Source organism: Vulpes vulpes, chromosome 1 (assembly GCF_048418805.1).
Source record: "Vulpes vulpes isolate BD-2025 chromosome 1, VulVul3, whole genome shotgun sequence".
NCBI classification, from domain to species: Eukaryota; Metazoa; Chordata; class Mammalia; order Carnivora; family Canidae; genus Vulpes; species Vulpes vulpes.
The window spans coordinates 42,953,895-42,981,063 of NC_132780.1; the positions used below are offsets into that span (position 1 = coordinate 42,953,895).

The 27,169-nt window shown below is 49.7% G+C and overlaps 1 protein-coding gene across 1 annotated transcript; it reads right to left on the reverse strand.

Annotated features, from left to right (window-relative positions):
- Positions 1-2,421: 2,421 nt before the first annotated feature.
- On the reverse strand, positions 2,422-6,420 carry LOC140597802 (nuclear pore-associated protein 1-like). Its single transcript, XM_072747774.1, has one exon. It carries the CDS (start codon positions 6,418-6,420, stop codon positions 2,422-2,424), a length of 3,999 nt encoding a protein of 1,332 aa, XP_072603875.1.
- Between the last annotated feature and the right edge of the window lie 20,749 nt (positions 6,421-27,169).

Here is a 27,169-nt window from a genome sequence, read left to right on the forward strand (position 1 = left end):
CGCCCTGCTGACCTGCAGCCCTGCCGCGGTGCTATACTTGCAGCCCTGCTGCCCACAGAGGCCGGAAGCCCTGCCACCCTGGAAGGCTTGCAGCATTACCGGCCTGTTGCCCTGAAGCCTGGCTGAATGTGAGGACTGCAGCCCTGCTGCCCTCCAGCTCTTCGATGCCTGCAGCCCTGTTGCCCGACGAGGACTGCAGCCCTGCCACTCTGTTGCCTTGCCACCCGGCCACCATTCGAGGCCTACAGCCTTGCCACCCTGCTGCCCTGCACCCCGTCCGCCCTGTGAGGACGACAGAATTGCCACCCTGCTGCCCTGCCGCCCTTCCATGCCTGCAGCCCTGCTACCCTGGGAGGCATAGAGCTCTGCCACCCTGCTGCCCTGCTACCCTGCCTGATGCCAGGCAGCCCTCCGCCCTGTGAGGCCTGCAAGCCTTGCACACTGGGAGCCCTACAGCCTTTCCATCCTGTGAGGCCTGCACCCCAACGCCCTGGGAGGCCCGCACCCCTGCCACACTGGGAGGCCTGCAGTCCTGCCACCCTGTTGCCCTACAGCCCTGCTTCCCTACTAGGACTGCAGCCCTGCCACTCTGTTGCCCTGCTACCCGGCCGTCCTGCGAGACCTCAGCCATGCCACCCTCGGAGGCCTTCATTACTGCCGCCCTGTGCCCCTACAGCCCTGCTGCCCTTCGAGGCTTGTAGCCCTGCCACCCTGCTGCCCTACCCCCTGCGAGGACTGCAGCCCTGCCGCCCTGCTGCCCTGTAGCCCTGCCGCGGTGCCATACCTGCAGCCCTGATGCCCTGCGAGGCCTGCAGCCCTGCCTCCCTGCTGTCCTGCACCCCGGCCGCCCTGTGAGGCCGGCAGACCTACCGCCCTGCTGCCCGGCCGCCCTTCGATGCCTGAAGCCCTGCTGCCCTGGGAGGCATGCAGCTCTGCCACCCTGCTGCCCTGCTCCCCTGCCTGGTGCCATGCAGCTCTGCTGCCCTGTGAGGCCTGCAGGCCTACCGACCTGGGGGGCCTGTAGCACTACTGCACTAGTAGGCTTGGAGCCCTCCTGCCTTGCTGCCCTGTAGCCCTGCTGCCCTGAAGCCCTGCTACCCTGCTCTGCTGCCCTGCAACCCTGGCTCCCTGCTGCCCTGTAGCCCTGATGCCCTGAGAGGCCTGCAGCTCTGATGCCCTGGGAGGCTTGCAGCTTTGTCGCGCTTTTCCGCGCTTTGCCCTGAAGCCAAGTGGCCCTGTGAGGCCTGCAGCCCTGCCTACCTGCTGCTTTGCAGTCCTGCTGCCCTGTGAGGCTTGCAGCCTGGCCACCCAGTTGCCCTGCAGTCCTGCCACCTTGGGAGGCTTGCAGCCCTGCCTCCCTGCTGCCCTGTGGCCCTGCTCCCCTGATGGCCAGCTGCCCTGCTGACCCGCTGCTCTGCTGCCCTGCAACCCTGCCTCCCTGCTGCCCACACAGGTGATTTGATATTTTAGTGATTTAGATCAGAGCTGGGCTGATTATTGAAAAGGACCTGTTCTAGTGCGCTTAAGCAGCACAATAAATTCTAAGTCAACTGAAATTTCTAACACACACAGACAGAGGAGGCATGTATGTGCTCTTATTCCATTTGTTTCTCCGGGCTCAAATCTGTCTTCTCTGGGTGAGGTGGAAACACGTAAGAAAGATGGGCCTAAGTCTAAACTAAGAAGGCACCCAAGAAAACATTTAAATAGTTTCAAAACACTACAATCATAGGGTGGTTTCCTTTCACTCACCAAGGGTTATTCAACCTCTATTGAGGTCAGAGTCGGGGGAGAGGAGAGCGAAGCACAGAGGGTAGAGGCAAGGACGAGTCACCTCTTCTCTCCCTCCTTTAGACCTTCCTTCCTCCTGGATTCCCATCCCTTACACTCAAAATGCAGATTTCAGGGGTCTGTGCGTGCAGCCAGAACCTGTGGCTACTTCCACATTCCAGTCACTGAGACCCAGAGAATTTGGCACACAGTCTGGTTCAACCCACCACACTCACATAGGTTAATTCTTTCTCTACTGCCGAGACAAAAAGACACACGAGCAAAGGCAGGTTAGTAAGAACAAAGTTTTATAGATGTAGAAGTATATCTACGTAATCTGGGAAAGATAAGAGCCCATTGAGGCTCTGATACAGCAAAATCCATTTACTATGACACAGAATATGTGGGGGAATATCTGTGCCGTAGAGGTTGAGAAACACGACAAAAGAACGGAACCAGTTGGTGGCGGCTCCTAGACAGGCTATGAAGGTACCCTAGCCATGCGCAGAGCACAGAACAGTGGACCAAGAACTTGCACACACAGTGCTGGCTCACCAAAGTCTGAGGGGTGCCCTGACTAGGGGCAGGTCCACATGTTCCAAGAGTAGAGATTTCTCTCTAAAAGGCATGGCGGTATCCGCCATTGCACCATCAGTGCTGTGGCTTGCGGGGGTTCTGTGTGCTCTGTAGCAATGGGGGAGCATTAGGATGGCCAGTCGCAGTAGGTACAGTGCTGTTCCCGGTAGCACCAGGTGCCTTAGACACAGGTAGGCCCCCAGGGTTCTGAGGGCGCTTGCTGATACAGAGGGCTGCCATCATAGACACGATGATGTGTTCATCTGTGTTTGCATCAGGTGGGCCCCGAGTATGCTGACACAAAGCAGGAATTCCAGGTCTTCCGGTCTTGGGATTGATGTTGTTCCCTGCCTTCCCACCACTTACATGCTGGGCAGGTGGGCCCCGGGTGCCTGGGTCTCTGGTGGTATCTGTGAGGGGTGAAGCAATCAGGACTGCAGGCCCCACAAAAGACTGTGGGCCTGTAGTGGTAGCAGGGACTGGAGGCCCTACAAAGGTCTGTGGGCCTGTACTGGTAGCCATGAGTGGTGAGCCACTCGGGGCTGCAGGCCCCACAAAGGTCTGTGGGCCTGTACTGGTAGCAGGGACAGCAGGCCCCACAAAGGTCTGTGGGCCTGCAGTGGTCGTCGTGACTGGTAAGCCACTGGGGACTGTAGGCCCCACATAGGTCTGAGGGCCTGTAGTGGTCGTCGTGAGTGGTGAGCCACTGAGGACTACAGGCCCCACAATCATCTGTGGGCCTGTGGTGGTAGCCAGGAGTAGTGACCCACTGGGGAGTGCAGGCCCCACAAAGGTCTGAGGGCCTGTAGTGGTAGCCGTGAGTGGTGAGCCACTGAGGACTGTAAGCCCCACAAACATCTGTGGGCCTGTCATGGTAGCCGTGACTGGTAAGCCACTGGCGAGGGCAGGCCCCACGACAGTCTGTGGGCCTGTCCTGGTGGCTATATCTGGTGAGCTACTGTTCCCAGTGGTAGGGATCCCAGTGGTACCTCCACAGCCCGTCGTGGTAGAATGAGGAGAGTGGAGAATACCTGGCTGGTTACCAAAGGCCGTCTGCCTGTGGACACTGGTGCCAATATGAGAGCCCGCAGACCCCGACTGCATTGTGGTCCCTCCGGGTGGCTGAGTCATAGGAGCGGGCAGGCCGATAGCCTGTGTTGGGGCAACTGTGTTTCCTTTCAGGTAGGAATTGTTAGGCTGTTGCCCATTGTGACCTCCAATTGTGGGCTGAGAGGCGATTCCTGCCTTAGGATGCATCGTAACGGGGGTCTGTATGATGGCTGACTTTTGAGGGAAACTGGTAGAGCCATGGGCCAAGGCAGTGCTGCTGGTAGGTGGTGTGTTGCCAGAACCGGGAAGTGCCTTGTAAAATGACAAGTGGTTCTTCTGGGACCCAGGGGGGGACTGAAAGATGACAGCCCGGGAGGGAGGTGTGGTATCCATGGCATCGGGGTCAGAGTGAGGGGCGATTCCTGGGTTAGGATGCATCGTAACGGGGGTCTGTATGATGGCTGACTTTTGAGGTAAAGTGGTAGAGCCATGGGCCAAGGCAGTGCTGCTACTGGGTGGTGTGTTGCCAGAACCAGGAAGCCCCTTGTAAAGTGGCAAGCGGTTCTTCTGGGACCCAGGGGGGGTCTGGAAGATGACAGCCCGGGAGGGAGGTGTGGTATCCATGGCATCGGGGTCAGAGTGAGGGGCGATTCCTGGGTTAGGATGCATCGTAACGGGGGTCTGTATGATGGCTGACTTTTGAGGTAAAGTGGTAGAGCCATGGGCCAAGGCAGTGCTGCTACTGGGTGGTGTGTTGCCAGAACCAGGAAGCCCCTTGTAAAGTGGCAAGCGGTTCTTCTGGGACCCAGGGGGGGTCTGGAAGATGACAGCCCGGGAGGGAGATGTGGTATCCATGGCATCGGGGTCAGAGTGAGCGTTGGGGTTTGCAGAGGTGCTGCCTACTGCAGTGGTGGTGGCCCCAGAACTCAGGTTGGGCAAGCCAGTGGCGATAGGAGCACTGGGAAGAAAAGCTGTTTGCTGCCTCCCAGCAAGAGTCCCATGTGTGGGCTGAGGGGTGTTGTGGAGGCTGAAGAGTTGACCAGGAAGTGGGGTGGGGCCGGGGGCCATGGACGTAGGTAGACTGGTGGACGCTGCACCTTTAACAGGGCGTCTCTGCTTCATACTGCAATGGCCCCGGGAAAACGGAGGACAGCTCATCCTGGAGTGTGGGGGCGAGCTGAGGACCACAGCCCGGGAAGGAGGCGTAGTGTCCATGTCCACGACAGCAGGATTGGAAATAGGCTTGGAGGTCAAAGCAGATGACTTTGCTGCGATGGTAGAAGTCGGTTGAGACGTGCCAGGCTGGACTCCAACGACGGAGCTGTCTGTGGAGTGGCCTGGAAGCGGGGCTGTTAGGAACAGAGGGGGAGGGTCTACACACATAGGGGTCGGGGATTCCTTTGTGCAGGAGGGTGGGTGGAAGGAGGTTGAGGCGTTCGAAGGTGTGGGGCGGTCAGAGGTGGGTGTGGTAGCCCTGCCTGGTGGAAGGGGACCTCCGCGAGGTGGAGTTTCCCTAATGGGCCTGGAAGTAAGGGGAGGAAGAGAAGGGGCAGGACCAGCCCGGGGAGGAGATTTAGGAACTCCATGTCCCGGTTCCCGACCACCACGATGTGTTGGGGAAGTCGGCGGGACAGAGAGGATCGGGGGCCCGGCAGAAGGGTCAGCCAAGTCGGTGGGAGGCACAGGGACTTGGGCAGTGTGAGCGGCCAGGGGCGGGGAGCCTGCGGTCTGCGAGGCCAGTGGCGGGGAGGAAGGGGCAGGCTGAGCGGCCCAGCCGTCTGCCAAGATCTTTGCTCTGTCCTGCAAGATCTTGTTCCGGGGACACTCGGTGTTCGGCAAGGTGCCTGGGTCCTTGTCAAGAGCAAGGCAAGGAAGCTTCGGGGGTGGGGGCAGGTCCCCTCGATCCCACAGCAGGGGTAGTGGTGGCGGCAATGGCAGACAGAGAGGCAGGGCTATTTTCCTCTTGTGCTGCCTACTGCTGGCAGATGCTGGTGGCACAGGGCTCCGTGGGGACATGCCCGAGGGCTTCTCCGCCTGCGTGTCCTTCCTCGCTGGGCCCCGCGTGCTCTGCACAGGCTGATGGGCTTCAGCCACCGCCTCCTTTGTGCCTGTCTCCTGCGGCAAGGGGCGGCATGGGGTTGGGCCCCAGAGCACTGCCGCATCCCTGTCGGCCTTCGCCAGGGCATCTCCCACGGGGCCACATGAAGAGGTGGCAACAGGGCCTTCAGAGGAGGACATCGGAGCCATCGGGGTGCTGTCCCACGAGCTCTCTCCGGAGGGCCCGAGACGTCGGTCCAGAGCTGCAGGGCTGGCTTGGTGGAGGCTGAGAACGCCACTGGTGTCCGGGGGCTCAGATGTCAAGGGTGTCCCCCCACTGCTCTGGGGGCGGCCACTCCCACCAAGAGCCTGGGTCTGTTCTCCGGGGTGCTCTGGGACCTTCTCCTCCATCCCCTGTGGGCAGGAAAGGGGGAGGGGAGGGGATGGTACCTGACCCGCAGCCTTGGCTTCCTGTGCAGGTAGTGAATGCAGGAGCCTGAACCTGCGCCCCAGAGCAGGGATCCTCACAGTCCTCGAGGGCCCGCAGCCCAGGGAGCTGCGCGCAGCCAGCACAGGTTGACCCGGAGGGTTCCTCCAGTTGACCACGGGGAGGAGGCCCAGAGGGGGGCACGCGGCCTGAGGGAGCGGGTCCCGCCTCCTGGGCTCCACGTGGCAGCGAGCTGGCAGGGGCCTGCGATCCCGGTGGAGTGGCCTGCGCCCGGAGCAGGGGGCAGGGGCAGGAACGGCGGGGTGGTGGCGGCCAGGATGGGCGGTGTCCCAGGCAGGAGTGAGCAGCGGGCGACTGCGGCCGGGCAGGGGCCGGCGGCGGGGAGGGCGAAGAAACCTGCACAGTAGGCTGCCCATGGGGGCCAGCTGTGCGCCGGGGGTCGCGAGGTCGGAGCGCAGGACCTGGGACAGGGTCTCCGGGGCGCCTGGCTCCTCTCCAGGTGCAGCACACCTGAGCCGCTGAGCGCTGCGCCCAGCCATTGTGATGTGTCCCTAGAACACCTCCGGGAGCCGCCACTCGGGGGGGCCCTCCCCGGGCAGGCAGTGGGCGGGGCCTGGGGCCGCACCCACCAGCAGCCCGAGGTGGGCGGGGCCCCCTTCCCGGGGCGGGGCGGAGGCGGTTGAGCACCAGCCTGGCAACTGCCAGCGTGGGGGAGGGGCGCGGCCTGGGACTGCAGAGGCCAGGCCCGGGGCACTCAGCCCCGAGGGTGTGCGTGGCCACCCTTCCCTGGGGAAGCCGAGGAAGGCGAGCTCAGGAGCCCCCCAAGGCCCAGAGGTGGTGAGTGGCCTGCTTCCCCGAGGGCCTGCCCTGCAGCCCTGCAGCCCTGCCACCCTGCTGGCCCGCAGTGCTGATGCCGTGCGAGGCTTGAAGCCCTGCCTCCGTGCCGCCTTGCTTCCGTGCCATCTCGACCCTCTGCTGCACTGCAGCCCTGACACCGTGGGAGGCTTGCAGCATTGCCGCCCTATGCCCTGAAGCCAGGCGGCCCTGTGAGGCCTGCAGCCCTGTTGTCCTGCACCCTGAGCCCTGCAGCCCTGGGAGGCCTGTAGCACTGCTGCCCTGAAGCCCTGAGCACTGGAAGGCCTGAAGCACTGCTGCCCTGCAGCCCTGCCACCCTGCTGGCCCGCAGTCCTGATGCCCTGCGAGGCTTGAAGCCCTGCCACCATGCCGCCTAGCTTCCGTGCCATCTCGACCCTCTGCTGCACTGCAGCCCTGACACCGTGGGAGGCTTGCAGCATTGCTGCCCTATGCCCTGAAGCCAGGCGGCCCTGTGAGGCCTGCAGCCCTGTTGTCCTGCACCCTGAGCCCTGCAGCCCTGGGAGGCCTGTAGCACTGCTGCCCTGAAGCCCTGAGCACTGGAAGGCCTGAAGCACTGCTGCCCTGCTGCCCTGCATCCCTGCTGCCCTGTTGCCCGGCAGTCATTTTGCCCGGAGAAGCCTGTAGCTCTGCCGCACTGGGATGCCTGGAGCCCTCCTGCCCTGCTGCCCTAAAGCCCTGCTGCCCTGCGAAGCCTGTCACCCTGAAGCCCTGCGAGGCCGGAGCACTGCCTCCCTGCTGCCATGCTGCCCTGAGGCTCTGAGAGTCCTGCAGCCCTGTAGCCCTGAGAGGCTTGCAGCTTTGCCGCCCTGCACCCTGAGCCCTGCAGCCCTGCCAGGCCTGTAGCACTGCTTCCCTGCTGCACTGCATCCCTGCTGCCCCTCAGTCGTGATGCCCTGGGAGCCTTGAAGCCCTGCCACCCTGCCACCCGGGTCCGTGCCGCCCTGCTGCCCTACCGCCCCTACCTTGCTGTCCTGCTGCCCTGCAGCCCTCCCGCCCTGCTGCTCTGCAGCCCTGTCGCCCTGGGAGGCTTGCAGCATTGCCGCCCTTTGCCCTGCAGCCAGGTGGCCCTGTGAGGCCTGTAGCCCTGCCACCCTGCACCCTGAGCCCTGCAGCCCTGATGCTCTGAGAGGCCTTGCAGCCCTGACGCCCTGGGAGGCTTGAAGCTTTGCTGCCCATTGTCCTGAAGCCCGGTGGCCCTGCGAGGCCTACAGCCCTGGTGCCCTGCAGCCCTACAGCCCTGCCTCACGGGGAGACCTGCAGCCCTACTGCCCGGCTGCCCTGCAGTCCTGCTGCCCTGAGAGGCCTGCATCACTGCCGCCCTGCTGCCCTGCTGCCCTGTAGCCAGCCCTGCTGCCCTTCGAAGCCTGCAGCCTTGTTGCCATGGGAAGCCTGCAGCCCTGCGGCCAAGCCATTCCTGCAGCCATGCCTCCCTGCTGCCTGCAGGCCTGCTGCCCTGCTCCGCTGCCCTGCTACCCTGGCTCCCTGCTGCCCTGCTGCCCTGAGGCTCTGAGAGGCCTGAAGGCCCCGGGTGCCTGGCGGGAAGGTAGAACTAGAAGTGCATCGAAGCACTGAGATCTCGGTGCTGATTCTTGCAACTAAAAGTGAGGTCGTGTGGCCAGGCAAGGCCCTGGTGCTCTGTAAGAGGGAAACACGCACGACCTTTGACTCAGAGACCTTTGTGGTGGTGGCGTTTCCCCACGGAGAAATGCTGTGGCTTGGGGGGGTTCCTTCCCCGGATTTTGTTGTCCCAGTGATCCTTGGGGACATGTATTGGCAGTGGGCGCACTGGCGCCTCCAACAGGGGGAATGGTGGTGTTTCCCATCACAGTACCCCCTGTGATTTGGGCAGGTGGGCCCAGGTGCCTGGATGGAAAGTGGCACTAGAAGCATGTCCCAATCCTGGGACAGTACTCGCCCTTCCTATAGCAGCAGCTGGACTTCCATGCGATGGATTGGAGGCTATCTGACCAAGAGGACGAGCAGAAGGGGTGCTGGATGTCGCCTTCAGTCCAGCTGCAACGTTGAATGCTCCAGATGCCTGTGAGCGAATGGAACCTGGTGTGGACACATTAAGCCCATCCATGGGGATTGCAGGTCCCAGAAACATCTGTGGGCTCGGTGCCAAACCTGCAGCCGTGATGCCTTGCGAGGCCTGCAGCCCTGCCTCCCTGATGCCCTGCGCCCCAACTGCCCTGTGAGGCCGGCAGACCTGCCGCCCTGCTGCCCTGCCGTTCTGCCGCCCTTGGAGACCTAACATCCTGTAGCTCCGCCGCACTGGGAGGCCTGTATCCAGCCGCCCTGTTCCCCGACAGCCCTGCTACCCTTCGAGGCTTGTAGCCCTGCCACCCTGCTGCCCTACCCCCTGCAAGGTCTGCAGCCCTGCCGCCCTGCTGCCCTGTAGCCCTGCCGGGGTGCCATACTTGCAGCCCTGATGCCCTGCAAGGCCTGCAGACCTGCCGCCCTGCTGCCCGGCCCCCCTTCAATGCCTGAAGCCCTGCTGCCCTGGGAGGCATGCAGCTCTGCCACCCTGCTGCCCTGCTACCCTGCCTGGTGCCATGCACCTCTGCCGCCCTGTGTGGCCTGCAGGCCTTCCGACCTGGGAGGCCTGCAGCACTGCCGCCCTGGGTGTCTTGCAGCCTTGCCGCCTGGGAGGCCGGCAACCCTGCTGCACTAGGAGGCTTGGAGCCCTCCTGCCCTGCTGCCCTGTAGCCCTGCTGCCCTGCTCTGCTGCCCTGCAACCCTGGCTCCCTGCTGCCCTGTAGCCTTGAACCCTGAGAGGCCTGCAGCCCTGACACCCTGGGAGGCTTGCAGCAATGCCGCCCTTTGCCCTGAAGCCAGGCGGCCCTGTGAGGCCTGCAGCCCTACCGTCCTGCACCCTGAGCTCTGCAGCCCTGGCAGGCCTGTAGCACTGCTGCCCTGAAGCCCTGGAGCCCTGGGAGGCCTGACGCACTGCCGCCCTGCTGCCCTGCATCCTTGCTGCCCTGCTGCCCCACAGTCGTGATGCCCTGAGAGGCCAGCAGCCCTGGCACACTGGGAGGCCTGGAGCCCTCCTGCCCTGCTGCCCTCAAGCCCTGCCGCCCTGGGAACCCTACAGCCTTGTTGCACTTGGAGGCCTGCAGCCCTGCCACCTTGCCATACTTGTAGCTCTGACGCCCTGAGAGGCCTGCAGCCCTGCCTCCCTCCTGCACTGCAGCCCTGATGCCCTGAGAGGCCTGCAGCCCTGCCGCCCTGGGAGGCTTGAAGCTTTGCCACCCTCACCCTAAGCCCTGCAGCCCTGCCAGACCTGTAGCACTGCTGCCCTGCTGCTCTGCATCCCTGCCGACCTGCTGCCCTGCAGTCATGATGCCCTGGGAGGCTTGAAGCCCTGCCACCATGCCGCCCGGCTTCCATGCCACCCTGAAGCCCTGCTGCCCTGAAGCCCTGGAGCCCTGGGGGGCCTGACGCACTGCCACCCTTTCCCCCGGCCTCCGTGCCGCCTTGACCCCCTGTTGCCCTGCAGCTCTGCTGCCCTGCTGCCCTGCAGTCCTGCTGCCCTGCAGCCCTCCCGACCTGCTGCCCTGCAGTCCTGATGCCCTGCAGTCCTGATGCCCTGCGAGGCTTGCAGCCCTACCGCCCAGTTGCCCTGCAGTCCTGCCACCGTAGGAGGCCAGCATCCTTGCCACCCTGCTGTACTGCACCCCGGCTTCCCTGAGAAGCCTGCAGCCCTGCCACCCTGTGAGGCTTGCAGCATTGCCGCCCTATTGCCCTGAAGCCCGGCGTCCCTGGGAGCCCTACAGCCCTGGCGCCCTGCTGCCCTGAACCACGGTCTCCCTGTGAGGCCAGCAGCCCTGCCGTCCTGCACCCTGAGCCTGGCAGCCCTGGCAGGCCTGTAGCACTGCTGCCCTGAAGCCCTGGAGCCCTGGAAGGCCTGATGCACTGCCGCCCTGCTGCCCTGCACCCCGCCGCCCTGCTGCCACACGTCGTGATGCCCTGAGAGGCCTGTAGCCCTGGCGCACAGGAGACCTGGAGCCCTCCTGCCTTGCTGCCCTAAAGCCCTGCCGCCCTGCGAGGCCTGCAGCCTTGTTGCCCTGGGAGGCCTACAGCCCTGCCACTTTGCCATTCCTGCAGCCCTGACTCCCTGGGAGGCCTGCAGCCCTGCCTCCCTGCTGTGCTGCAGCCCTGACGCCCTGAGAGGCTTGCAGCATTGCTGCCCTGCACCCTGAGCCCTGCAGCCCTGCCAGGCCTGTAGCACTGCTGCCCTGCTGCCCTGTATCCCTGCCAACCTGCTGCCCTACAGTCGTGATGCCCTGGGAGGTTTGGAGCCCTGCCACCCTGCTGCCCGGCCTCCGTGCCGCCCCGATGTCCTGCTGCCCTGCAGCCCTCCTGACCTGCTATCCTGCAGTCCTGATGCCCTTAGAGGCTTGCAGCCCTGCTGCCCAGTTGCCCTGCAGACCTGCCACCTTGGGAGGCTTGCAGCATTGCCGCCCTGTTGCCCTGACGCCCGGCAGGCCTGGGAGGCCTACAGCCTGGCGCCCTGCTGCCCTGTACTCTGGCCGCCCCGTGAGGCTGGTAGACCTGCCACACTGCTACCCTGCCCCCCTGAGAGAGGTGCAGCCCTGCTGCCCTCGGAGGCATGCAGCCCTACTGCCCTGCTTCTCTGCAGTCTTGCCGCCCTGGAATCCCTACATCACTGACACCCTGTTCCCCTACAGCCCTGCTACCCGTCCAGGCTCATAGCCCTCCCACCCTGCTGCCCTGCCCTCCTGCGAGGTCTGCATCCCTGCCGCCCTGCTGCCCTGTAGCCCAGCCTCAGTGCCATACCTGCAGCCTTGACGCCTTGTGAGGCCTGCAGCCCTGCCTCCCTGCTGCCCCACACCCCGGCTGCCCTGTGAGGCTGGCAGACCTGCCGCCCTATTGCCTGGCCGCCCTTCGATGCCTGCAGCCCTGCTACCCTGGGAGGCCTGCAGCCCTGCCGCCCTGGGAGGCCCGTAGCCCTGCCCCACTGAGAGTTCTGGGCCCTCCTGCCCTCCTGCCCTGAAGCCCTACCGTCCTGCAAGACCTGTAGCCCTGCCCCTCCTCGGAGGCCTGCAGCCCTGCCTCCTTGCCATACTTGCAGCCCTGCCACCCACCAGGACTAGCCCTACTGCCCTGGGAAGCCTGCAGCCCTGCCACCCTGCTGCCCTGCCACCCTGTTGCCCTGCCAAGACTGCAACCCTGACCCCCTACTGCCCTGCAACCCTGCCGCCCTGGGAAGCATGTAGCCCTTCCGCCCTGCTGCCCCCTAGCCCTTGGAGGCCTACAGCACTGCCGCCCTCTTCCCTGCTGCCTTGCACTTCACAGCCCTGCTGCCCTGCGAGGCCTGCAGCATGGCCAAGATTTTCACCCGCCCAGCCGTTGAGGTTTCTGAGCAGACACTGGACCCCGACCTGACTGGATACTGCTTCCTCTGCCCCCGCCCCCCCACTGGCAGGTAAGTTCTTTTCTTCAACTTATTACGAGCTTTAGCACTGCCCAATATTAGGTCTTCTTTTTTTTCAATTCATAAATGGATCAGAGACCACACTGGGCTTGATCCTAGAAGACAGAGGTCATGGACCAGCAGTCATTAGCATAGCCTCATCCCACATTCGTAATTCAGGTTTGCAGCTCCGATTTGGTCTTTGGTCTCCTTTGCAGGATCCAAATGTGTCAGATTCTATGTAAAGATTTTATGTAAATCTATAACGATTATATTGTAGATAAATTGTAATCTACCTGAAAGGGATGCACCAGTGGATTATTGCATATGGATTAGAAGCTGGTTTCTCTGGCCTCTAGGACTATGTCTAGTAAGGCATCTCATTCATGTCTAGAGAGCAAATATATCATTTATTGTAAGTTAATGGTGGAGCAATGTAATGAATGGATTAAAGTAAGGTCCTTATCCGTCATTATGAGTAGGCCAGCCAGGTTCGCCCTTCACCTCCCACTGTTGGCACCCACATGCAATTCGAGAAATTCTTATGCCCAAGAGAGGACACATACTCTTGGGCCTCTGGCAAGGGAAACATGTATTATTGCCTAGGAGCTGGAAGCTTCAACATGACGAGGAAGAGTTTGAAAATCCTGGCCAAACACGTGGCTTTACCTAGTTTGAATCTTGTTTCTTTGGCTTACATCATTGAAGTGTTTTCTCTCTCACGGGGCTGATGTTGCGTTTTAGGAATATGACATGCAGAAGTTTCAGAACCAAGAATCCTACCGACCAGTAAAAAACATATATGTACATTTTTAAATGTCATATATTTATCTTTTATACTTAGAATAGCATTGGACATAATTCATATGTACAAAGTTAGTTTTAGCGTTCTGTTGAAGAGATTCCTTTTAGGCATGTTAGAGCGAATTTGGACTTCCATCCCCAACACATTTTGAGGTTGGTAGGACACAAAAGGTTTCAACCAGACTCATGTTCTGTTGGAAAAAAGGAGAAACGTTAGAAGCCCTTTCTAACCTCTCTAGGAGCAGAAATGATTTACAGCTATGACATTTAGCCATAATTCTTTGATATCATTTGGGAAGAGTTCAATAAGGAACAGTTTCTTGATTTTGTTTGTTTCAACAAAAATAGCAAGCTTGTACAAATTTTGGGCAAAGATTTCTTATAGGAACTCTGAAAAAGGTGGTCATGTCAGACGTATGTGAAAACAATAAATTATAGTCATATTAGTTCCATCTCTCTTTTTTTTTTTCTCAAGGAGGGAAATTTAAACATATAAGAGTTAGTACTTCAGGACAATAAAAGGAAATTTGGACAAGGATATCCCAGAAAAATCTACCTCTTCATTTTTCTTGTCAAATGAGAGGGGAGGGACAGGGTGCTTTTTTGAAATAAAGACCATGCTCTTGTTTGTCCTTGTAAGTCAAAATAATAGTAGGTGACAAGTGGTTATTCTGAGATAATTTGGCTTGGCGGGAGCAAACATGTTGAGACAGAATTTGTCAAGGCAAAATATTGTTTTAAAAATGATTAATTTCATCATTAATAAAAATATTTTAATAATAACAGCAACTTATAGTTGCCAGGGAGATTACCTCTCGTCTGACAGTTTATACAGCGCAATCTCTGATTATAGCAAATGAAGCCATAGGCGGGCAGCCTTGATGGAATTTGTAGTAGTGACAGTGAGCCATAGCTAACAACCTGTGTTTGACCACTCATCCCCTGTCCCCTTGTCTTCCTCACCAACAACCCATTGTAATTCATACGGAGTTAATATGGAGGGCAGACTGAATGATCCATGGAGCTCCTTAAATGAACTTTTATTCCCTAAAATACCTTTTGTCCCTTTGTTTACAGCTCCCCTCTTCTCTCTTCTCTTTATTATAACTAAGGCTCAGCAGAAGCAAACTGGCTTTGTGCAGCTCCTTCTTAGGTGGTCTTTTCTTGATCATTTTATCACTCCTACATTTCACTTTTTCACTTTCATTTCACCATAAATGTATCAAAACCTTTCTGTGGTGGATGACTTGCCCAGTCTCTTGGCGTTGATTGCTTTAATTTTGGAATTTCTACGCTTTGTTAAATATGATGTCAAAAGGAACAGAGAGTAAATATGTTTTTCTGTTCTGCCATCTTGAAAATACCTGTTGATTTTAGCACTCAGCATTCCCATGGGGATGGGGGGAACAACCTCAGAATTCATAGATGTAACATTCAAGACTTCAACTTTTCTTGAGAAATCACTAAGGATTTAGCATGTAGTAATTTCTTTTTTTCCCCCTTTTTAAAAAGGTTTTATTTATTCATTATGAGAGACATAGAAAGAGAGGCAGAGACACAGGCAAAGGGAGGAGAAGCAGGCTCCATGCAAGGAGCCCAATGTGGGACTTGATCCCGGGAATCTGGGATCATGCCCTGAGCCAAAGCCAAACGCTCAACTGCTGAGCCACCCTGTCGTCCCAGGATGTAGTAATTTCTAATGGGAAAATAATACCTATTTTCATGATAAAATGAGATGATGAACATGAAAATCCTTTGTAAAATTTAAAGCTCTATAAAACTGTTTTTTATTATTTTTTGCTATTTCACTGTGCCTGAACGTTGTTCCTGACATTGCTTATGCGAGAAAATGCCTTCTGGTTTTACCATTTCAAAAAATAGACCGTATTTTTCAGTCGCTCAATGAAAATGACATTGTTCTTCAAGGTCAGGGGTAAAGACACAAATGTTCCTTGACACGTATCACTTTATAATATTTTCAGCAACTAAGTTACTCACGTATTCCTCCTTCCAGGTTTGTTGAGGACCTACCACCAGCCAGAGGCTTTATATTAGATGTTGGAAATATTTTCCAGGTTTAAGTATTTTAGGCTCTTTGGGCCATGTGCGGTTTCTGTAGCTTCTTCTCCTTCTTCAACAACTTCTCAAAATTTAAGAACCATTATTATCTCGTAGATCCTACAAGAACAGGCTGAGAACCCAGTTTGACCAGGGGACGGTTATTTGCTAACCCCTGCCCTACACCTTCACTGAGTAGAAGGCACATCTTTTTTATTATTATTATTTATTTATTCATGAGAGACACAGAGAGAGAGGCAGAGACATAGGCAGAGGGAGCAGCAGGCTCCCAGCAGGTAGCCTGATGTGAGACTTGATCCCAGGACCCCGGGATCACAACCTGAGCCAAAGACAGATGCTGAACATCTGAGCCACCCAGGTGCCCAGAAGGTCATCTTTAGAAATTCACTTCTTTAAACCAGTCATCGGTTTTCCTGATCTTGTCTTTACTCCCCTTCAGTCTCTGATAACATGGCATCCCGAGAGCTTCCGTTAAAACATAGTTCAAACCGTATCACTTAAATCTCTTTAGTTGCTCACTCAAGGCAAAAACCAAAGTCCTCAAAATGCCCCTACAGCCCTAGCAATCTAGGCCTCCCAGCTTCCTTCCTGAGTTCATTTCCTTCTTCTCTACACTTTGCTCACTCTGGCCTCTGCACACTGAGATTCTTTCTGTTCCTTGACTATTCCAGGTCCGTTCTTGCCTCTCTGCGGGTAACATTGCTGACCTGCCCAACCTGTTTATCTAGTTTTTACATTAGTAGACTCAGTTTTTGTGATTCAATATTATAGAAAGGATTAAATTATACTCCATCTTTTCATTGCATATGATGTCGTTTGGAAAATCTTTGAAATCTCTAAAACCTGGAGGCCAGGAATCCACATAGTAAATTATAAGAGAATCCATAGCTCCTTGAACTTTTGGTAGTACCTCCTGAGAGCAAAGAAAAATCGTCACAGGAATTGTCAGTTGTTATTTGGAGCTTTAATTTCAGAAATCCTAGATTCATACATTGGGAAGGGACCTCAGAAATTTGGATGGAGGGCCCGAGAAGACCTTTTGTTCCTGAACAGTGAGGATGACTCTCTAATGTTTTATAGTTTTTCTGGAAGTTGCCTGAGGTAACTTTATTTCATTTGGCAAAACAGTGGCTGGTCTTTCCTCTAAATTAGAGGTCAAGGTGTAATAACTCTTGCAAAATTTCTCCAATTATTTCAATTTATTCCAAAAACTCTTTGATCTTACCAACCTCTTTTACTTGAAATACCTCAAAATATTTGTAGTTCAGACTTGGAGTTGTAGCTCTGTGAAAGCTTGACCCATGTACTATATCTTGCTGGGCTTTCAAAAGCTCCAGGGAACTCCAAAGTATTAAACCACTGAATGTCATGTGGTCCTGGGTATTTAGAGCTGCTCTATTACTTATTAGCCATGTGACTTTGAGCAAGTGGTGAAACTTCTCTAAAGCCTTAGCTTCCTCGGATCTGTAAAGTCAGGAAGTTAGCACCAATGTGTATAATACTATTATGAAAATTAGGTGAAGTAAGTGTGCAGTGACTGTGGTAAGCATTTAGTAATAGAAACAGCTACTTGTTCTCCGTTCCTTAGGATGGTCTTACAAGTGTAATCAATCAAACTGACACCTTTGTGAGATGATAAGGTCCTTGGATAGCAAAAAACCAATTTCCAGCTGATTAATTCTTTTTTCCATAATTCTGCTTTGGGATTAAAAGAGAAGAGATTTGGAAAGAATCTCCAGGAATCTCCACAGTCCTCTAGAACGTGTCTACCTTTGGTCGGGTGTGCCGTGTATTGGGAGGATGTGGATTAAGAATCCTGCAATCCTGGTGTAACTCTGATACTGGTGAGTTATCTCCAGCTAGCATTAATTATCCTATTTTAAATGTGTAGCTTTGCTTTGTTTTCCTTTCTTTTTCTTTTTCTTCTCTCTTTTTGATAGTCTACCTTTTTCTTTTGTTTTGGATTTTATTGTTTGTTTGTTTGTTTGTTTTTGTCTAGAGCTTAGTAAATAAAGTATGGATTTACATATCTGAATGGATTCATTCAAATTCTTACCCTGCCCTTGGCCAGCAGTTATTCAACCTTTCTGTAGATCAGTATACTCATTTGAAATATAGAATGTTAAAACATCTAACCATTAACTCACTTGAATATGCCATGAGAGGGAGACCTTGGAACAAATTGACAGGTTAATCCTAGAGAAGCAGCTTCATCATTTCCCCATGTAGCTGATAAACCTCATTCAATTAACTTAAATAACATGAATGACGGATTTCCCTTTGTATATAAATTGAGAGTTTCTAAAGGAGTTTTTCCCCTTGAAATAACTCCTGACTACTATCTCTCTTAGTCACTGCAACAGGAAAGGATGAATAAGCAACATATTTTCTCAGTAGCAGTGGAGCTATCTTCCTGGTATTCTACAAAATCTCAGAATTCTTAATCGAAAAGATAGATCTGCCAGTATCTGATTTTCTTATCTTTTGTCAATGTAAACTATCCAATCTGTGAAGGTCTCAGTTTCCTCACCTGGTATATGTTGTGGATAATTAGTGGCTAATATTCAGGACCGTTCCAATTTTAATATTCCCTGGATATGAGAGCTAAGCCAAACACAATGACTTGTTTAATAATTAAACTGGTCCTGTCAGAGATCAAACATTCATATCCATATATATTGCAGCGCATTGACTTTTTACAGTACCCAAAGTAACACAATACCTTCACACAGAATTAAGGCCACTGTGGTATGGTTTTAGAATTTTCTGTTTTCTTAGACAGGGAATGTAGATCCATGGGTTTCTTTCTCTGCCTTTTGAGTAATACAGGCCTTTCCTTATCTCTTGAATCTTAAAAGATGGGTAGGATTTTGCCAAGTGGAGGTTAGGTGGGGCATTCCATGTGTAAGGGGCAATGTGAGCAAAGGCAGAGGGAAGAATGGATTTGGAGATTTTACATGAGAGAAACATTTCACCATCTCTCACCTGCAGAACATTGGTTTTAAATGATATTAACACATTTCTGAGGCAAAAACATTTGGGAAACGCTGTATACCAAATATACCTTTGTAAGATTCAACTTACACGTTGTTGCAGTATAGACTCAGAAGTTTTGAATGAAAGAATTGATTTAACTTTGTTTAATTCAGTTTTACTCAAATTTACTTTATAACTGAACCTGTTTCTCAGAGCAAAGCCCTAATCAACTAAGGGAACTGTGTTTTGTGGAAGGCCAATTTGAGAAATGCTGAGACAGAACATAGGGTATTTCTGTGATGGGATGGCCATGTAATTTCTACTCTCATAATGCTTCACCATTTAATCCCCTAACATTTATCACTTTGCAAGAATCAGTTTTCAGCCTTGGGCTTTTATTTGACTCATTGTGCCCCTAAAGAAGCTCAGGAATTCTGGTGGCTTCATCTCTCATGTGGTTACTGAGAGCTCTGAAGCATGTGTCATGGTTCTGGGCATTGACTACTCATTTCCTTTTGATTACTTTCCTCTTGATTCCTTTCCTCTGACTTCAAACTTCTCATGAATGTGAGTTAATTGTTTTCTTAACCTGTAATGTCAAAACCAGCTACCTCTCAGGTGCACAGTCTTATGGTTATAAGATGCAGTATTAAGTAACGTGACATGTGTACAAACATAGCTCAGGGATTGACACATAGCACATGCTCGATAAAACTCTATTTCCTTTCTTTGTTCAAAAGTGTCCAAACACTGCCAAACTTCTTAGAGTCATCTAATTTATCTAGCTCATCCAACCATCCGAAGTTTATCTTTTTTCTTACCCATATTTCCCCTTATTTCCAATAGTGACATTCTATTCCATGGCGAGCACATTCTAAATTATTACTAGATTCATATCGTGGCTATTCCTTGACTATAGTTTTCCTCATTCAACTGACAGCCTCATTATCCTAATGGATTTTTAAAGGTATAAATAGAAACAATAAGCACCAACTGCACTGATCATAAGTGAATTTTTACATTTTTATACACCCAAGTATTTGACACCAGATCAAGTATTTCTAGCACCCTAAAAATGCCCTGTCACCTCTTCCCACTCTATATTCCTCAGAAGCCACCCCTATACTGACCTCTATCACCACACACCATCTAATGGAAATACACAGCATGTATTCTCTTGTGTCTGCTATCACGGCACATATCAAGTATATCAGTGGTTTGTTTCTTTTATAGTGTATCCCTAATTACTTAAAACCGAACATACAGTATCAAGGCACCACTGATTTCTAAGTATTATTACACTGACCTACACCTTCGGAGACATTTCACAGTCTCTGTCTTTCTACTTACTTCCTCCTCTGTCTAATCCTCTTTCACATAACCAACTTCTCCCAGTCTTGCTGCCACTATTCCCCAATCCACACCACTGCCCTGATTAGCCAGGTTCACTCCTTGGTTTCATAACCATCTGTTCTCATTCCTGACACTACTTTTCCCTGCCTTCAAGGCTCTTTGTTCTCCTTCCTACATACCTGTTTAAGACTCATCTCAGACCCTACTTCTTCTCTTATGTCAGTGCTTTTTTGGAATTCTTCTCTAATATCCTCCCATAGCAAGTGTAATCTGTGCCCCTGATCTGGTAATTAATTACCCACTATTCCTATCGATTAGTGTTTGCTTTCCATACGTGTTAGTATTGTTCAAAAAGCGGATTTTAATGACCTGAACCAGAAACAATGTCATTTTCTTTTTCAGTGCAAGGATCTGTGATACTAAATTAAATTAAGCTGCTTTTCCCTCACTTGTCATTCGCCCTCAGCTCTTGTCAAACATAAAGCACAAATAAAACTTATTGGTAAGTAGATTTTCCAGTCCTTGGTTCTGGTTTCTAGGTTGAAGCTGTACTTCTGCAGTGCTAATGTCTACTCCCGTTATTGTCACACAACTCGGGAATTAGCTAAATCATTACAAATTGAGAAACAGAGAAGATATTATAGGAAAACCAGTTGGCTATCCCAAGCTTAGACCCAGAGGAGAGGTGTTCTCTGAGTCATAGGTCAATGGGACTCATACTTAAAGATTTGCTCTTCCAATTTTCCATTGTTACTAAGATAGGAATATGCAAATATATTATTAATATTTAACAGTATTGGAAAGAGAGGCAGGGAGGGAGAATGTGCTTTGAGGGTTTTGTGGAATTTATGAACAATTATGATTGGATGGAGAAAAAGAGGAAAAAAGAGCAGCAGCCTACAAATGAGCTCAGAGAAAGAGAGAAGAGCTCATCTGGTGGAAGAGCCAAGTAGAGAGGGTTGCCCTACAGAATTTCAGAAAATCTCCACAACCTGAGCAGTGTTGGCAGAAGGCAAATTAAAGGGTCTTGGGAAATGCTGCAAAATCCTCCCACAGAGAAAGTTGTTACGGTATTCATCGTCTAGCTCCTCCTGACATGCAGACATTTATTAGAGTGAAGTCAAGTCTTTGTTGTGTGGATTTCTTATTTGGGCAATTGGGTCAACTCAAAAAAGGCCAACTTAGACTACCAGAGTAAACAAGAAGAAAAATAAAAAGAACTCACTCATCATTTTTCCCCAATATATATAGCCACCCTGATAACACATTAGCTACTTCCTACTGATAACACAGAAACTAGATAAAACAGTCAAGTAAACAAGTCCCTATAGAAATTGAATTAATACAGAAAGTTTTTTTAAAAAGGCCAAAAACACTTTAAACATAAAACTTTAAATTTCATTCCCAGGAAAAATTGAGGTGATAGTTCAATAATGAAATAAGATCGGGTGAGAGCTGAGAGAGTTTAGCTAAGCTGGATCAAGTAAGAGAACATCTATTTGCAGGCATCAGAATATTAGGGAAAAGCAAAAGACATATGGGCCAAATTCTGGAGAGAAGGGAAACACAGGCACAAGCTTGATATTTGTGACAGCTTTTCTCCTGGGCATTCACTGATTCAAAACTACAGCCTAGGGGCTGAGAAGCCAAGTAGTTGAAAAGACAGCAAGCACTGAAGCCCAATGGCAAGAGCTCAAGCAAAAAGCAATGGCTAAGACACTGACAAGCAGGGATAACAATGAGGTTCAAATCCCAACAAGGAAAAGGGTACTAGGGAACAGGGGGGAATCAGACTTTTAAGTGATAATCCCAGGGGCCACACCCTAAATAGATCTCCTAAATAGATCAGCCTTCACAAAGATAGAAGCCAGCTTTGAATGAGCTCAAACTAAGAATGGACTAAGGTTATCAGTCTCTGTAAAAGCTCTGCCATAAGCAAAAAAAAAAAAAAAAAAAAAAAAAAAAAGTTAATCTTCTCAAGGAAAACAGAACAACTGGAATGCAAGTATCTCTATAGTTTTCTAAAATTAAGCCCAGTATTCAATAATATAAAATATTGTTGTATATTTATATGGTATATAATATATATGTATACACACACACACATATATTCCTTGACATTCCAGGAAAAAAACAAAATGATCAAAAACTAAGGAAAAATAGAAACCTCACACAGCATGATGAGATCTTGGACATTCTGGATTTTTATGATTTTTTAAAAGTTTTTATTTAAATGGCAGTTAGTTAACATACAGTGTCATATTAGTTTCAGGTGTAGAATTTAATGATTCATGACTTACATACAATATCCGGTGCTCATCACAGCAAGTGCACTCCTTAATCCCCATCCTCTATTCAACTCATCCCTCACCTACTTCCCCTCCAGTAACCCTCAGTTTGTTCACTGTAGTTAACAGTCTTTCTGGATTTCCCTTTCTTTTTCCCACCCTAAGTTTATTTGTTTTTCTTCTTAAATTCTACATATGAGTGAAAACATATGGTATTTCTCTCTCTAACTGACATATCTCACTTGGCATAACACTCTAGCTCCGTCTACATTGTCGCAAATGGCAAGATTTCATTCTTTTGGATGGCTGAGTAATATTCCATTATATATATACCACATCTTCTTCACCCATTCATCAATTGATGGACATTTGGCCTCTTTTCATAATTTGGCTATTGATAATGCTGCTATAAAATATAATCTTCTCTCTGTTGTTCAACTTGTGCCTTTGACTTTGGATTGTTTATTTGAGATTTTTCTTGCTTCTTGAGGTAGGCCTGTATTGCTATATACTTCCCTCTTGTTACTGCTTTTGCTATATCCCAAAGATTTAGACTATCATGTTTTCATTTTCATTGTTTCCATGTATTTTTAAATTTCTTCTTTGATTTTCAAGTTGACCCGTTCCTTGTTTAGTAACATGTTGTTTAACCTCTATGTATTTGTGGTACTTCCAGATTTTTTCACATGGTTGACTTCGAGTTTCATAGCATTGTGGTCAGAAAATAAGCATGGTGCAATCTCAGTCTTTTTGTACTTGAGGCCTGATTTGTGACCTAGTATGTGGTCTATTCTGGAGAATGACTCATGTGCACCTGAAAAGAACATGTATTCTGCTGCTTTAGGATGGAATGTTCTGAATATGTCTGTTAAGCCCATCTAGTCCAGTCTGTCATTCAAAGTCATTGTTTCCTTGTTGATTTTCTGCTCAGATGATCTGGCCATTGATATAAGTGGGGTGTAAAAGTCCCCTACTGTTATTGTACTATTATCAATGAATTCCTTTATGTTGTCATCGTTTTATATATTTGGATACTTCCATGTTGGGGGCATAAATATTTACAATTGTTAGATATTCTTGTTAGATAGTCCCCTTTATTATGAGATAGTGCCTTTCTTCATTTCTTGTTACAGTCTTAGGTTTAAAATCTAGTTTGTCTAAGTATTGCTACTCTGGCTTTCTTTTGATGTCCATTTGCATGATAAATGTTTCTCTATCCTCTCACTTTCAGTCTTCAAGTGTCTTTGGGTCTAACATGAGTCCATTGTAGACAGCATAGACATGGGTCTTGGTTTTCATCTCTTCTGACACCCTATGTCTTTTGATTGGAGCATTCAGTCCATTTACATTCAGAGTTATTGATAGATACGTATTCAGTGCTATTTTATTACTTGTTTGGTCATTGTTTCTGGGGATTTTCTCTGTTCTTTTCCCGTCTTTATCACTTTTGGTTTTTCCCCTCCACTCAAAGAGTACCCTTTACTATGTCTTGCTAGGCTAGTTCAGTGGTCACAAATTCCTTTAGTTTCTGTTTGTTCTGAATTCTGAATCATAGCCTTGCTGGATAGAATATTCTTGGCTGCATATTTTTCCCATTCAACCTGTTGAATATATATATATCATGCCACACCTTTCTGGCTTGCCAAGTTTCTGTTGAGAGATCTACAGCTAGCCTTATAGGTCTTTCCCATAAGTCAGGGACTTCTTTTGTCTTGCTGCTTTAAGAATTTTACTTTATTGCTATATTTTGCAAGTTCAATTATAATACATCTTGGCATTGGCCTCCTTTTGTTGATTTTGATGGGAGTTCTCTGTGTCTCCTGGGTCTGGATGCCTGTTGGTGCCTGTTTCTTTCACCAGGTTAGAGAAGTTTTCATCTATATAATCTCAAATTTTCTGCCCCCTTTTTTCTCTCTTCATCTGAGACTCCTGTGATATGAATGTTATTATGTCTGATGGAGTCACTGAGTTCTTTAAGTCTATTTTCATGGTCCATAATCTTCTCTCTGTTGTTCAGCTTCAGTATTTTCCATTATTTTATCTTCTATATCTCTTATTTGTTCCTCTGCTTCTTCCATCCTTGTGGGCATTACAAATCCAGTCAGTTTCAGTTATTGCATTTTTCATTTCTGATTGTTTTTTAGCTCTTTTATCTCTGTGGTAAGGGCCTCCCTAAAGTCTTCCCTTCTTTTCTCAAGCCCAGTGAGTATCCTTATGGTTGTTGCTTTAAATTCTCCATCAAGTATATTACTTATATCTACTTTTATTAGCTCTCTGGCTGTGACCTTAACTTGTTTCTTTCTCTTGGGATTAATGCCTTTGTCTTGGCATTTTGTCTAAGTCTCTATCTTCTTCTGTGCATTAGAAAAGCCTCTCGTGTTTCCTGTTCCTGAGAGTAATGCCTTTATGAAGAAGTCATACAGTGTCCAGGGATTGGTGCTTCAGGAAGTATCTCTGGTGTGTGCTGCATTCACTCTACTGCTGTTTTGGCTGCTGTAGGCTTCAGGCCAGTCATCTTTAGAGGTTCTCCTTGCCTGTAGTGGACAGTATTTGGTCTTGGCCAGAGTGTGGCAAGTTTTAACGAGATGTGCTCTGATCTGCTTGTTAAATGAGACTTGATGTTACTTCCACTAGAACTGAAGCCTTATAGAACTTGCTGGTCTGGACTTGTGGTAAGTGTGGGGGTTTCTGTTGGTTTTGGGGGGAAGGGTCCCACTGTGCTGGTCCTTAAGCACACTTGCCCAAGAAAAGCAGTATCAGCAAGATGCAGGAGGGCAGGACTTGGTGTAAACAGGTTAGGCACCCAGTGTTAGTGCTGTGCTGTTTACTGAAGCTGGTTTATGCTGAGGGCCAGGTGTTGGGAAGAGGTGGGAGAATGTGCCTAGAGGTTCCTTTGTCCCTGGAAAGGCACCCCTGAAAATGCTACCCCTCACAGACACAGTCCAAGAATAGTGAATGGTATCTCTGTTGTGAACCTTAGGCATGCCTCAGATCACATCATCTGCCCCAGTGTTGTTTGTCTGCCTTTTCTCCAGGAGTAGGGCACTGCCCTGGGGGCTCTATCCCAGCTAAGCACACTGACCTTTAAAACTACAGTCTTTGGGGGCAGCCTTGGGTGGCTCAGTGGTTTAGCTCCACCTTTGGCTCAAGGTGTGATCCTGGATCCTGGGATCGAGTCCCACATCAGGATCCCTGCATGGAGCCTGCTTCTTCCTCTGCCTGTGTCTCTGTCTCTGTCTCTGTCTCTCTGTCTCTCTATCTCTCTCTCTCTCTCTCCCTGTGTCTCTCATAAGTACATAAAATCTTTAAAAAATAAAATAAAATAAAACTAAAGTCTTTGAGGGCTGCTAGTTGTGAAAACTCATGAAAATCAGCCCCTATTACTACCTACCTAGCCAATAGTTTCAAGGACGTGATCTCCATGTGCTTTCCCTGTGTTCTTCTCTGTCTTACCTTTTTCTATGAGTAGAGCTCCATCCTGTCTCTGCAGTACTCACAATCCATTTCTCCCCCAAACCACATCTCCATACTTCTTATCTCCTTCCATGTGGCCTCTTAGCGATGACATGAGCATAGGGTCCTCCTACTATGCCACCATCTTAGCTCCCGTTCTGCAAATCGGGATATATATGATTTAATAAAGGAAATGGCTCATAAGCATATGAAAAGATGCTACACATATGTCATCAGCAAAGTTTAAATTAAAACAGTAATGAGATACCACTACACACCTAATCAAATGGCTAAGATCCAAAAAGTAAAATACCAAAGCTGGTGAAGGTGTAGAATATCAGGAATACACATTTAAGGCTATAGGGAATGCAAAATATTACAGCTACTTTGAAAGATGTTTGGCAGGTTTTTTTTTTTTTTTTATAAAACTAAACATACTCTCACCATATGATCTAGTAATCATGCTCCTTGGAATTTACCCAAAGAAGTTGGAAAGTAATGTCCATATAAAAATCTACATGTGGGTGTTTATAGCAGCTCTTTTCTTAATTGCTAAAGCTTGGAATCAACCAAGATGTTTGTCAATAGGTGAATGGATAAACAAACTATGGTATTCCACACAAAGAAATAGGATTCAGCAATACAAAGAAAAATTATTAAGCCATGAAAAGATATCAAAGAAAAAAGTGAAAAAAAAAGCCATCTGCAAAGGCTGTCTTGTACGATTCCAATTACATGAAGTTCAGGGAAAGGTAAAACTAGAGATAGTGAAAAGATTAGTGGTTGCCAGAAGTCGGGGGGGGGGGGCGGGGGGAGAGATTAATAAGTGCAGAATGGGGGGGGGGACTTTAGGACAGTAAAACTACCATGTAGGATATTATGGTAGATACATGTCATTACATATTTGTCAAAACCTGTATAATGTACAAAACAATGAATGAACTCTAAACTATGGACTTCAGTTAATAATAATGTATTGATATTGGCTCATTAACTGTAACAAATATATTGCCCTAATGTTATATGTTAATAACGGGGGAAACTAGATAGAGTGGTGAGGGGATATAGGAGGACTCTGTACTTTCTGCTTAATCTTTCCATAAACAAAAAAAACAGTTAAAAAATAGATTATAATTTAACATTTTTGCTAGACTTGCATGCAAAACTTGCACACAAATATAGCCATAGAAGCAGTCTTTCTAATCATCAAAAAGTGGAAATAACCCAAATGTCCATTACCTGATGAATGGAATAGTAAAACATGATATATCCATACTGATGGAATATTATTCAGCCATAAAAAGAAATGAAGTAGTGATATATGCTACAGCATGAATGAACCTTGAAAATATGCTATAAAAGAAGCTAGTCACAAAAGCCTACATATTAAATGTATAAACGTTGTATAAAATGTATGGAATAAGAAAATCTGCAGATATAGAGAGTGTATTAGTGATTGTCTAGAATTGGGGGAAATGGGGAGTGAGTGACTGTTAATAGGATTCATTCTCTTTTGGAGGAGGAGGTGATTTAAAATGTTGTCAAATTGACTGTGGCAATAGATGCATAGCACATTAAATTGCACATTTTGAATGGTATGGAAAGTAAATTATATCTCAATGAAACTATTATTTAAAAACTATGATTAATGTATTCAAGAAAACCCATGGGCAACATATACAATTTAAGCAAAATTATCTATGTAAAGCAACCAAAGGAAAATTCTAGAATTAAAAAAGCAATAGCTGAAATGAAGCACTGTTGATTGGTTTAATATTACATTAGTCAAACATAAGAAAGGACTATTAAAGTCAAGAAAAAAAATAACCAGACTAAAATTTGGAGGATAAAATAGAGAAAATAAGTACTTAAGACATATAGAGTATATAAAAAATACTGTGATTTACCAGGCCCAAATTAGGGGGGTAGGGCAGGGACATGCAACCTACCTGAATCATAGGGACTTCTCCTAAGGAAGAAACTAGGTTCTAGCGCCAGAAGTAGAGGAATAAATTACAAAGA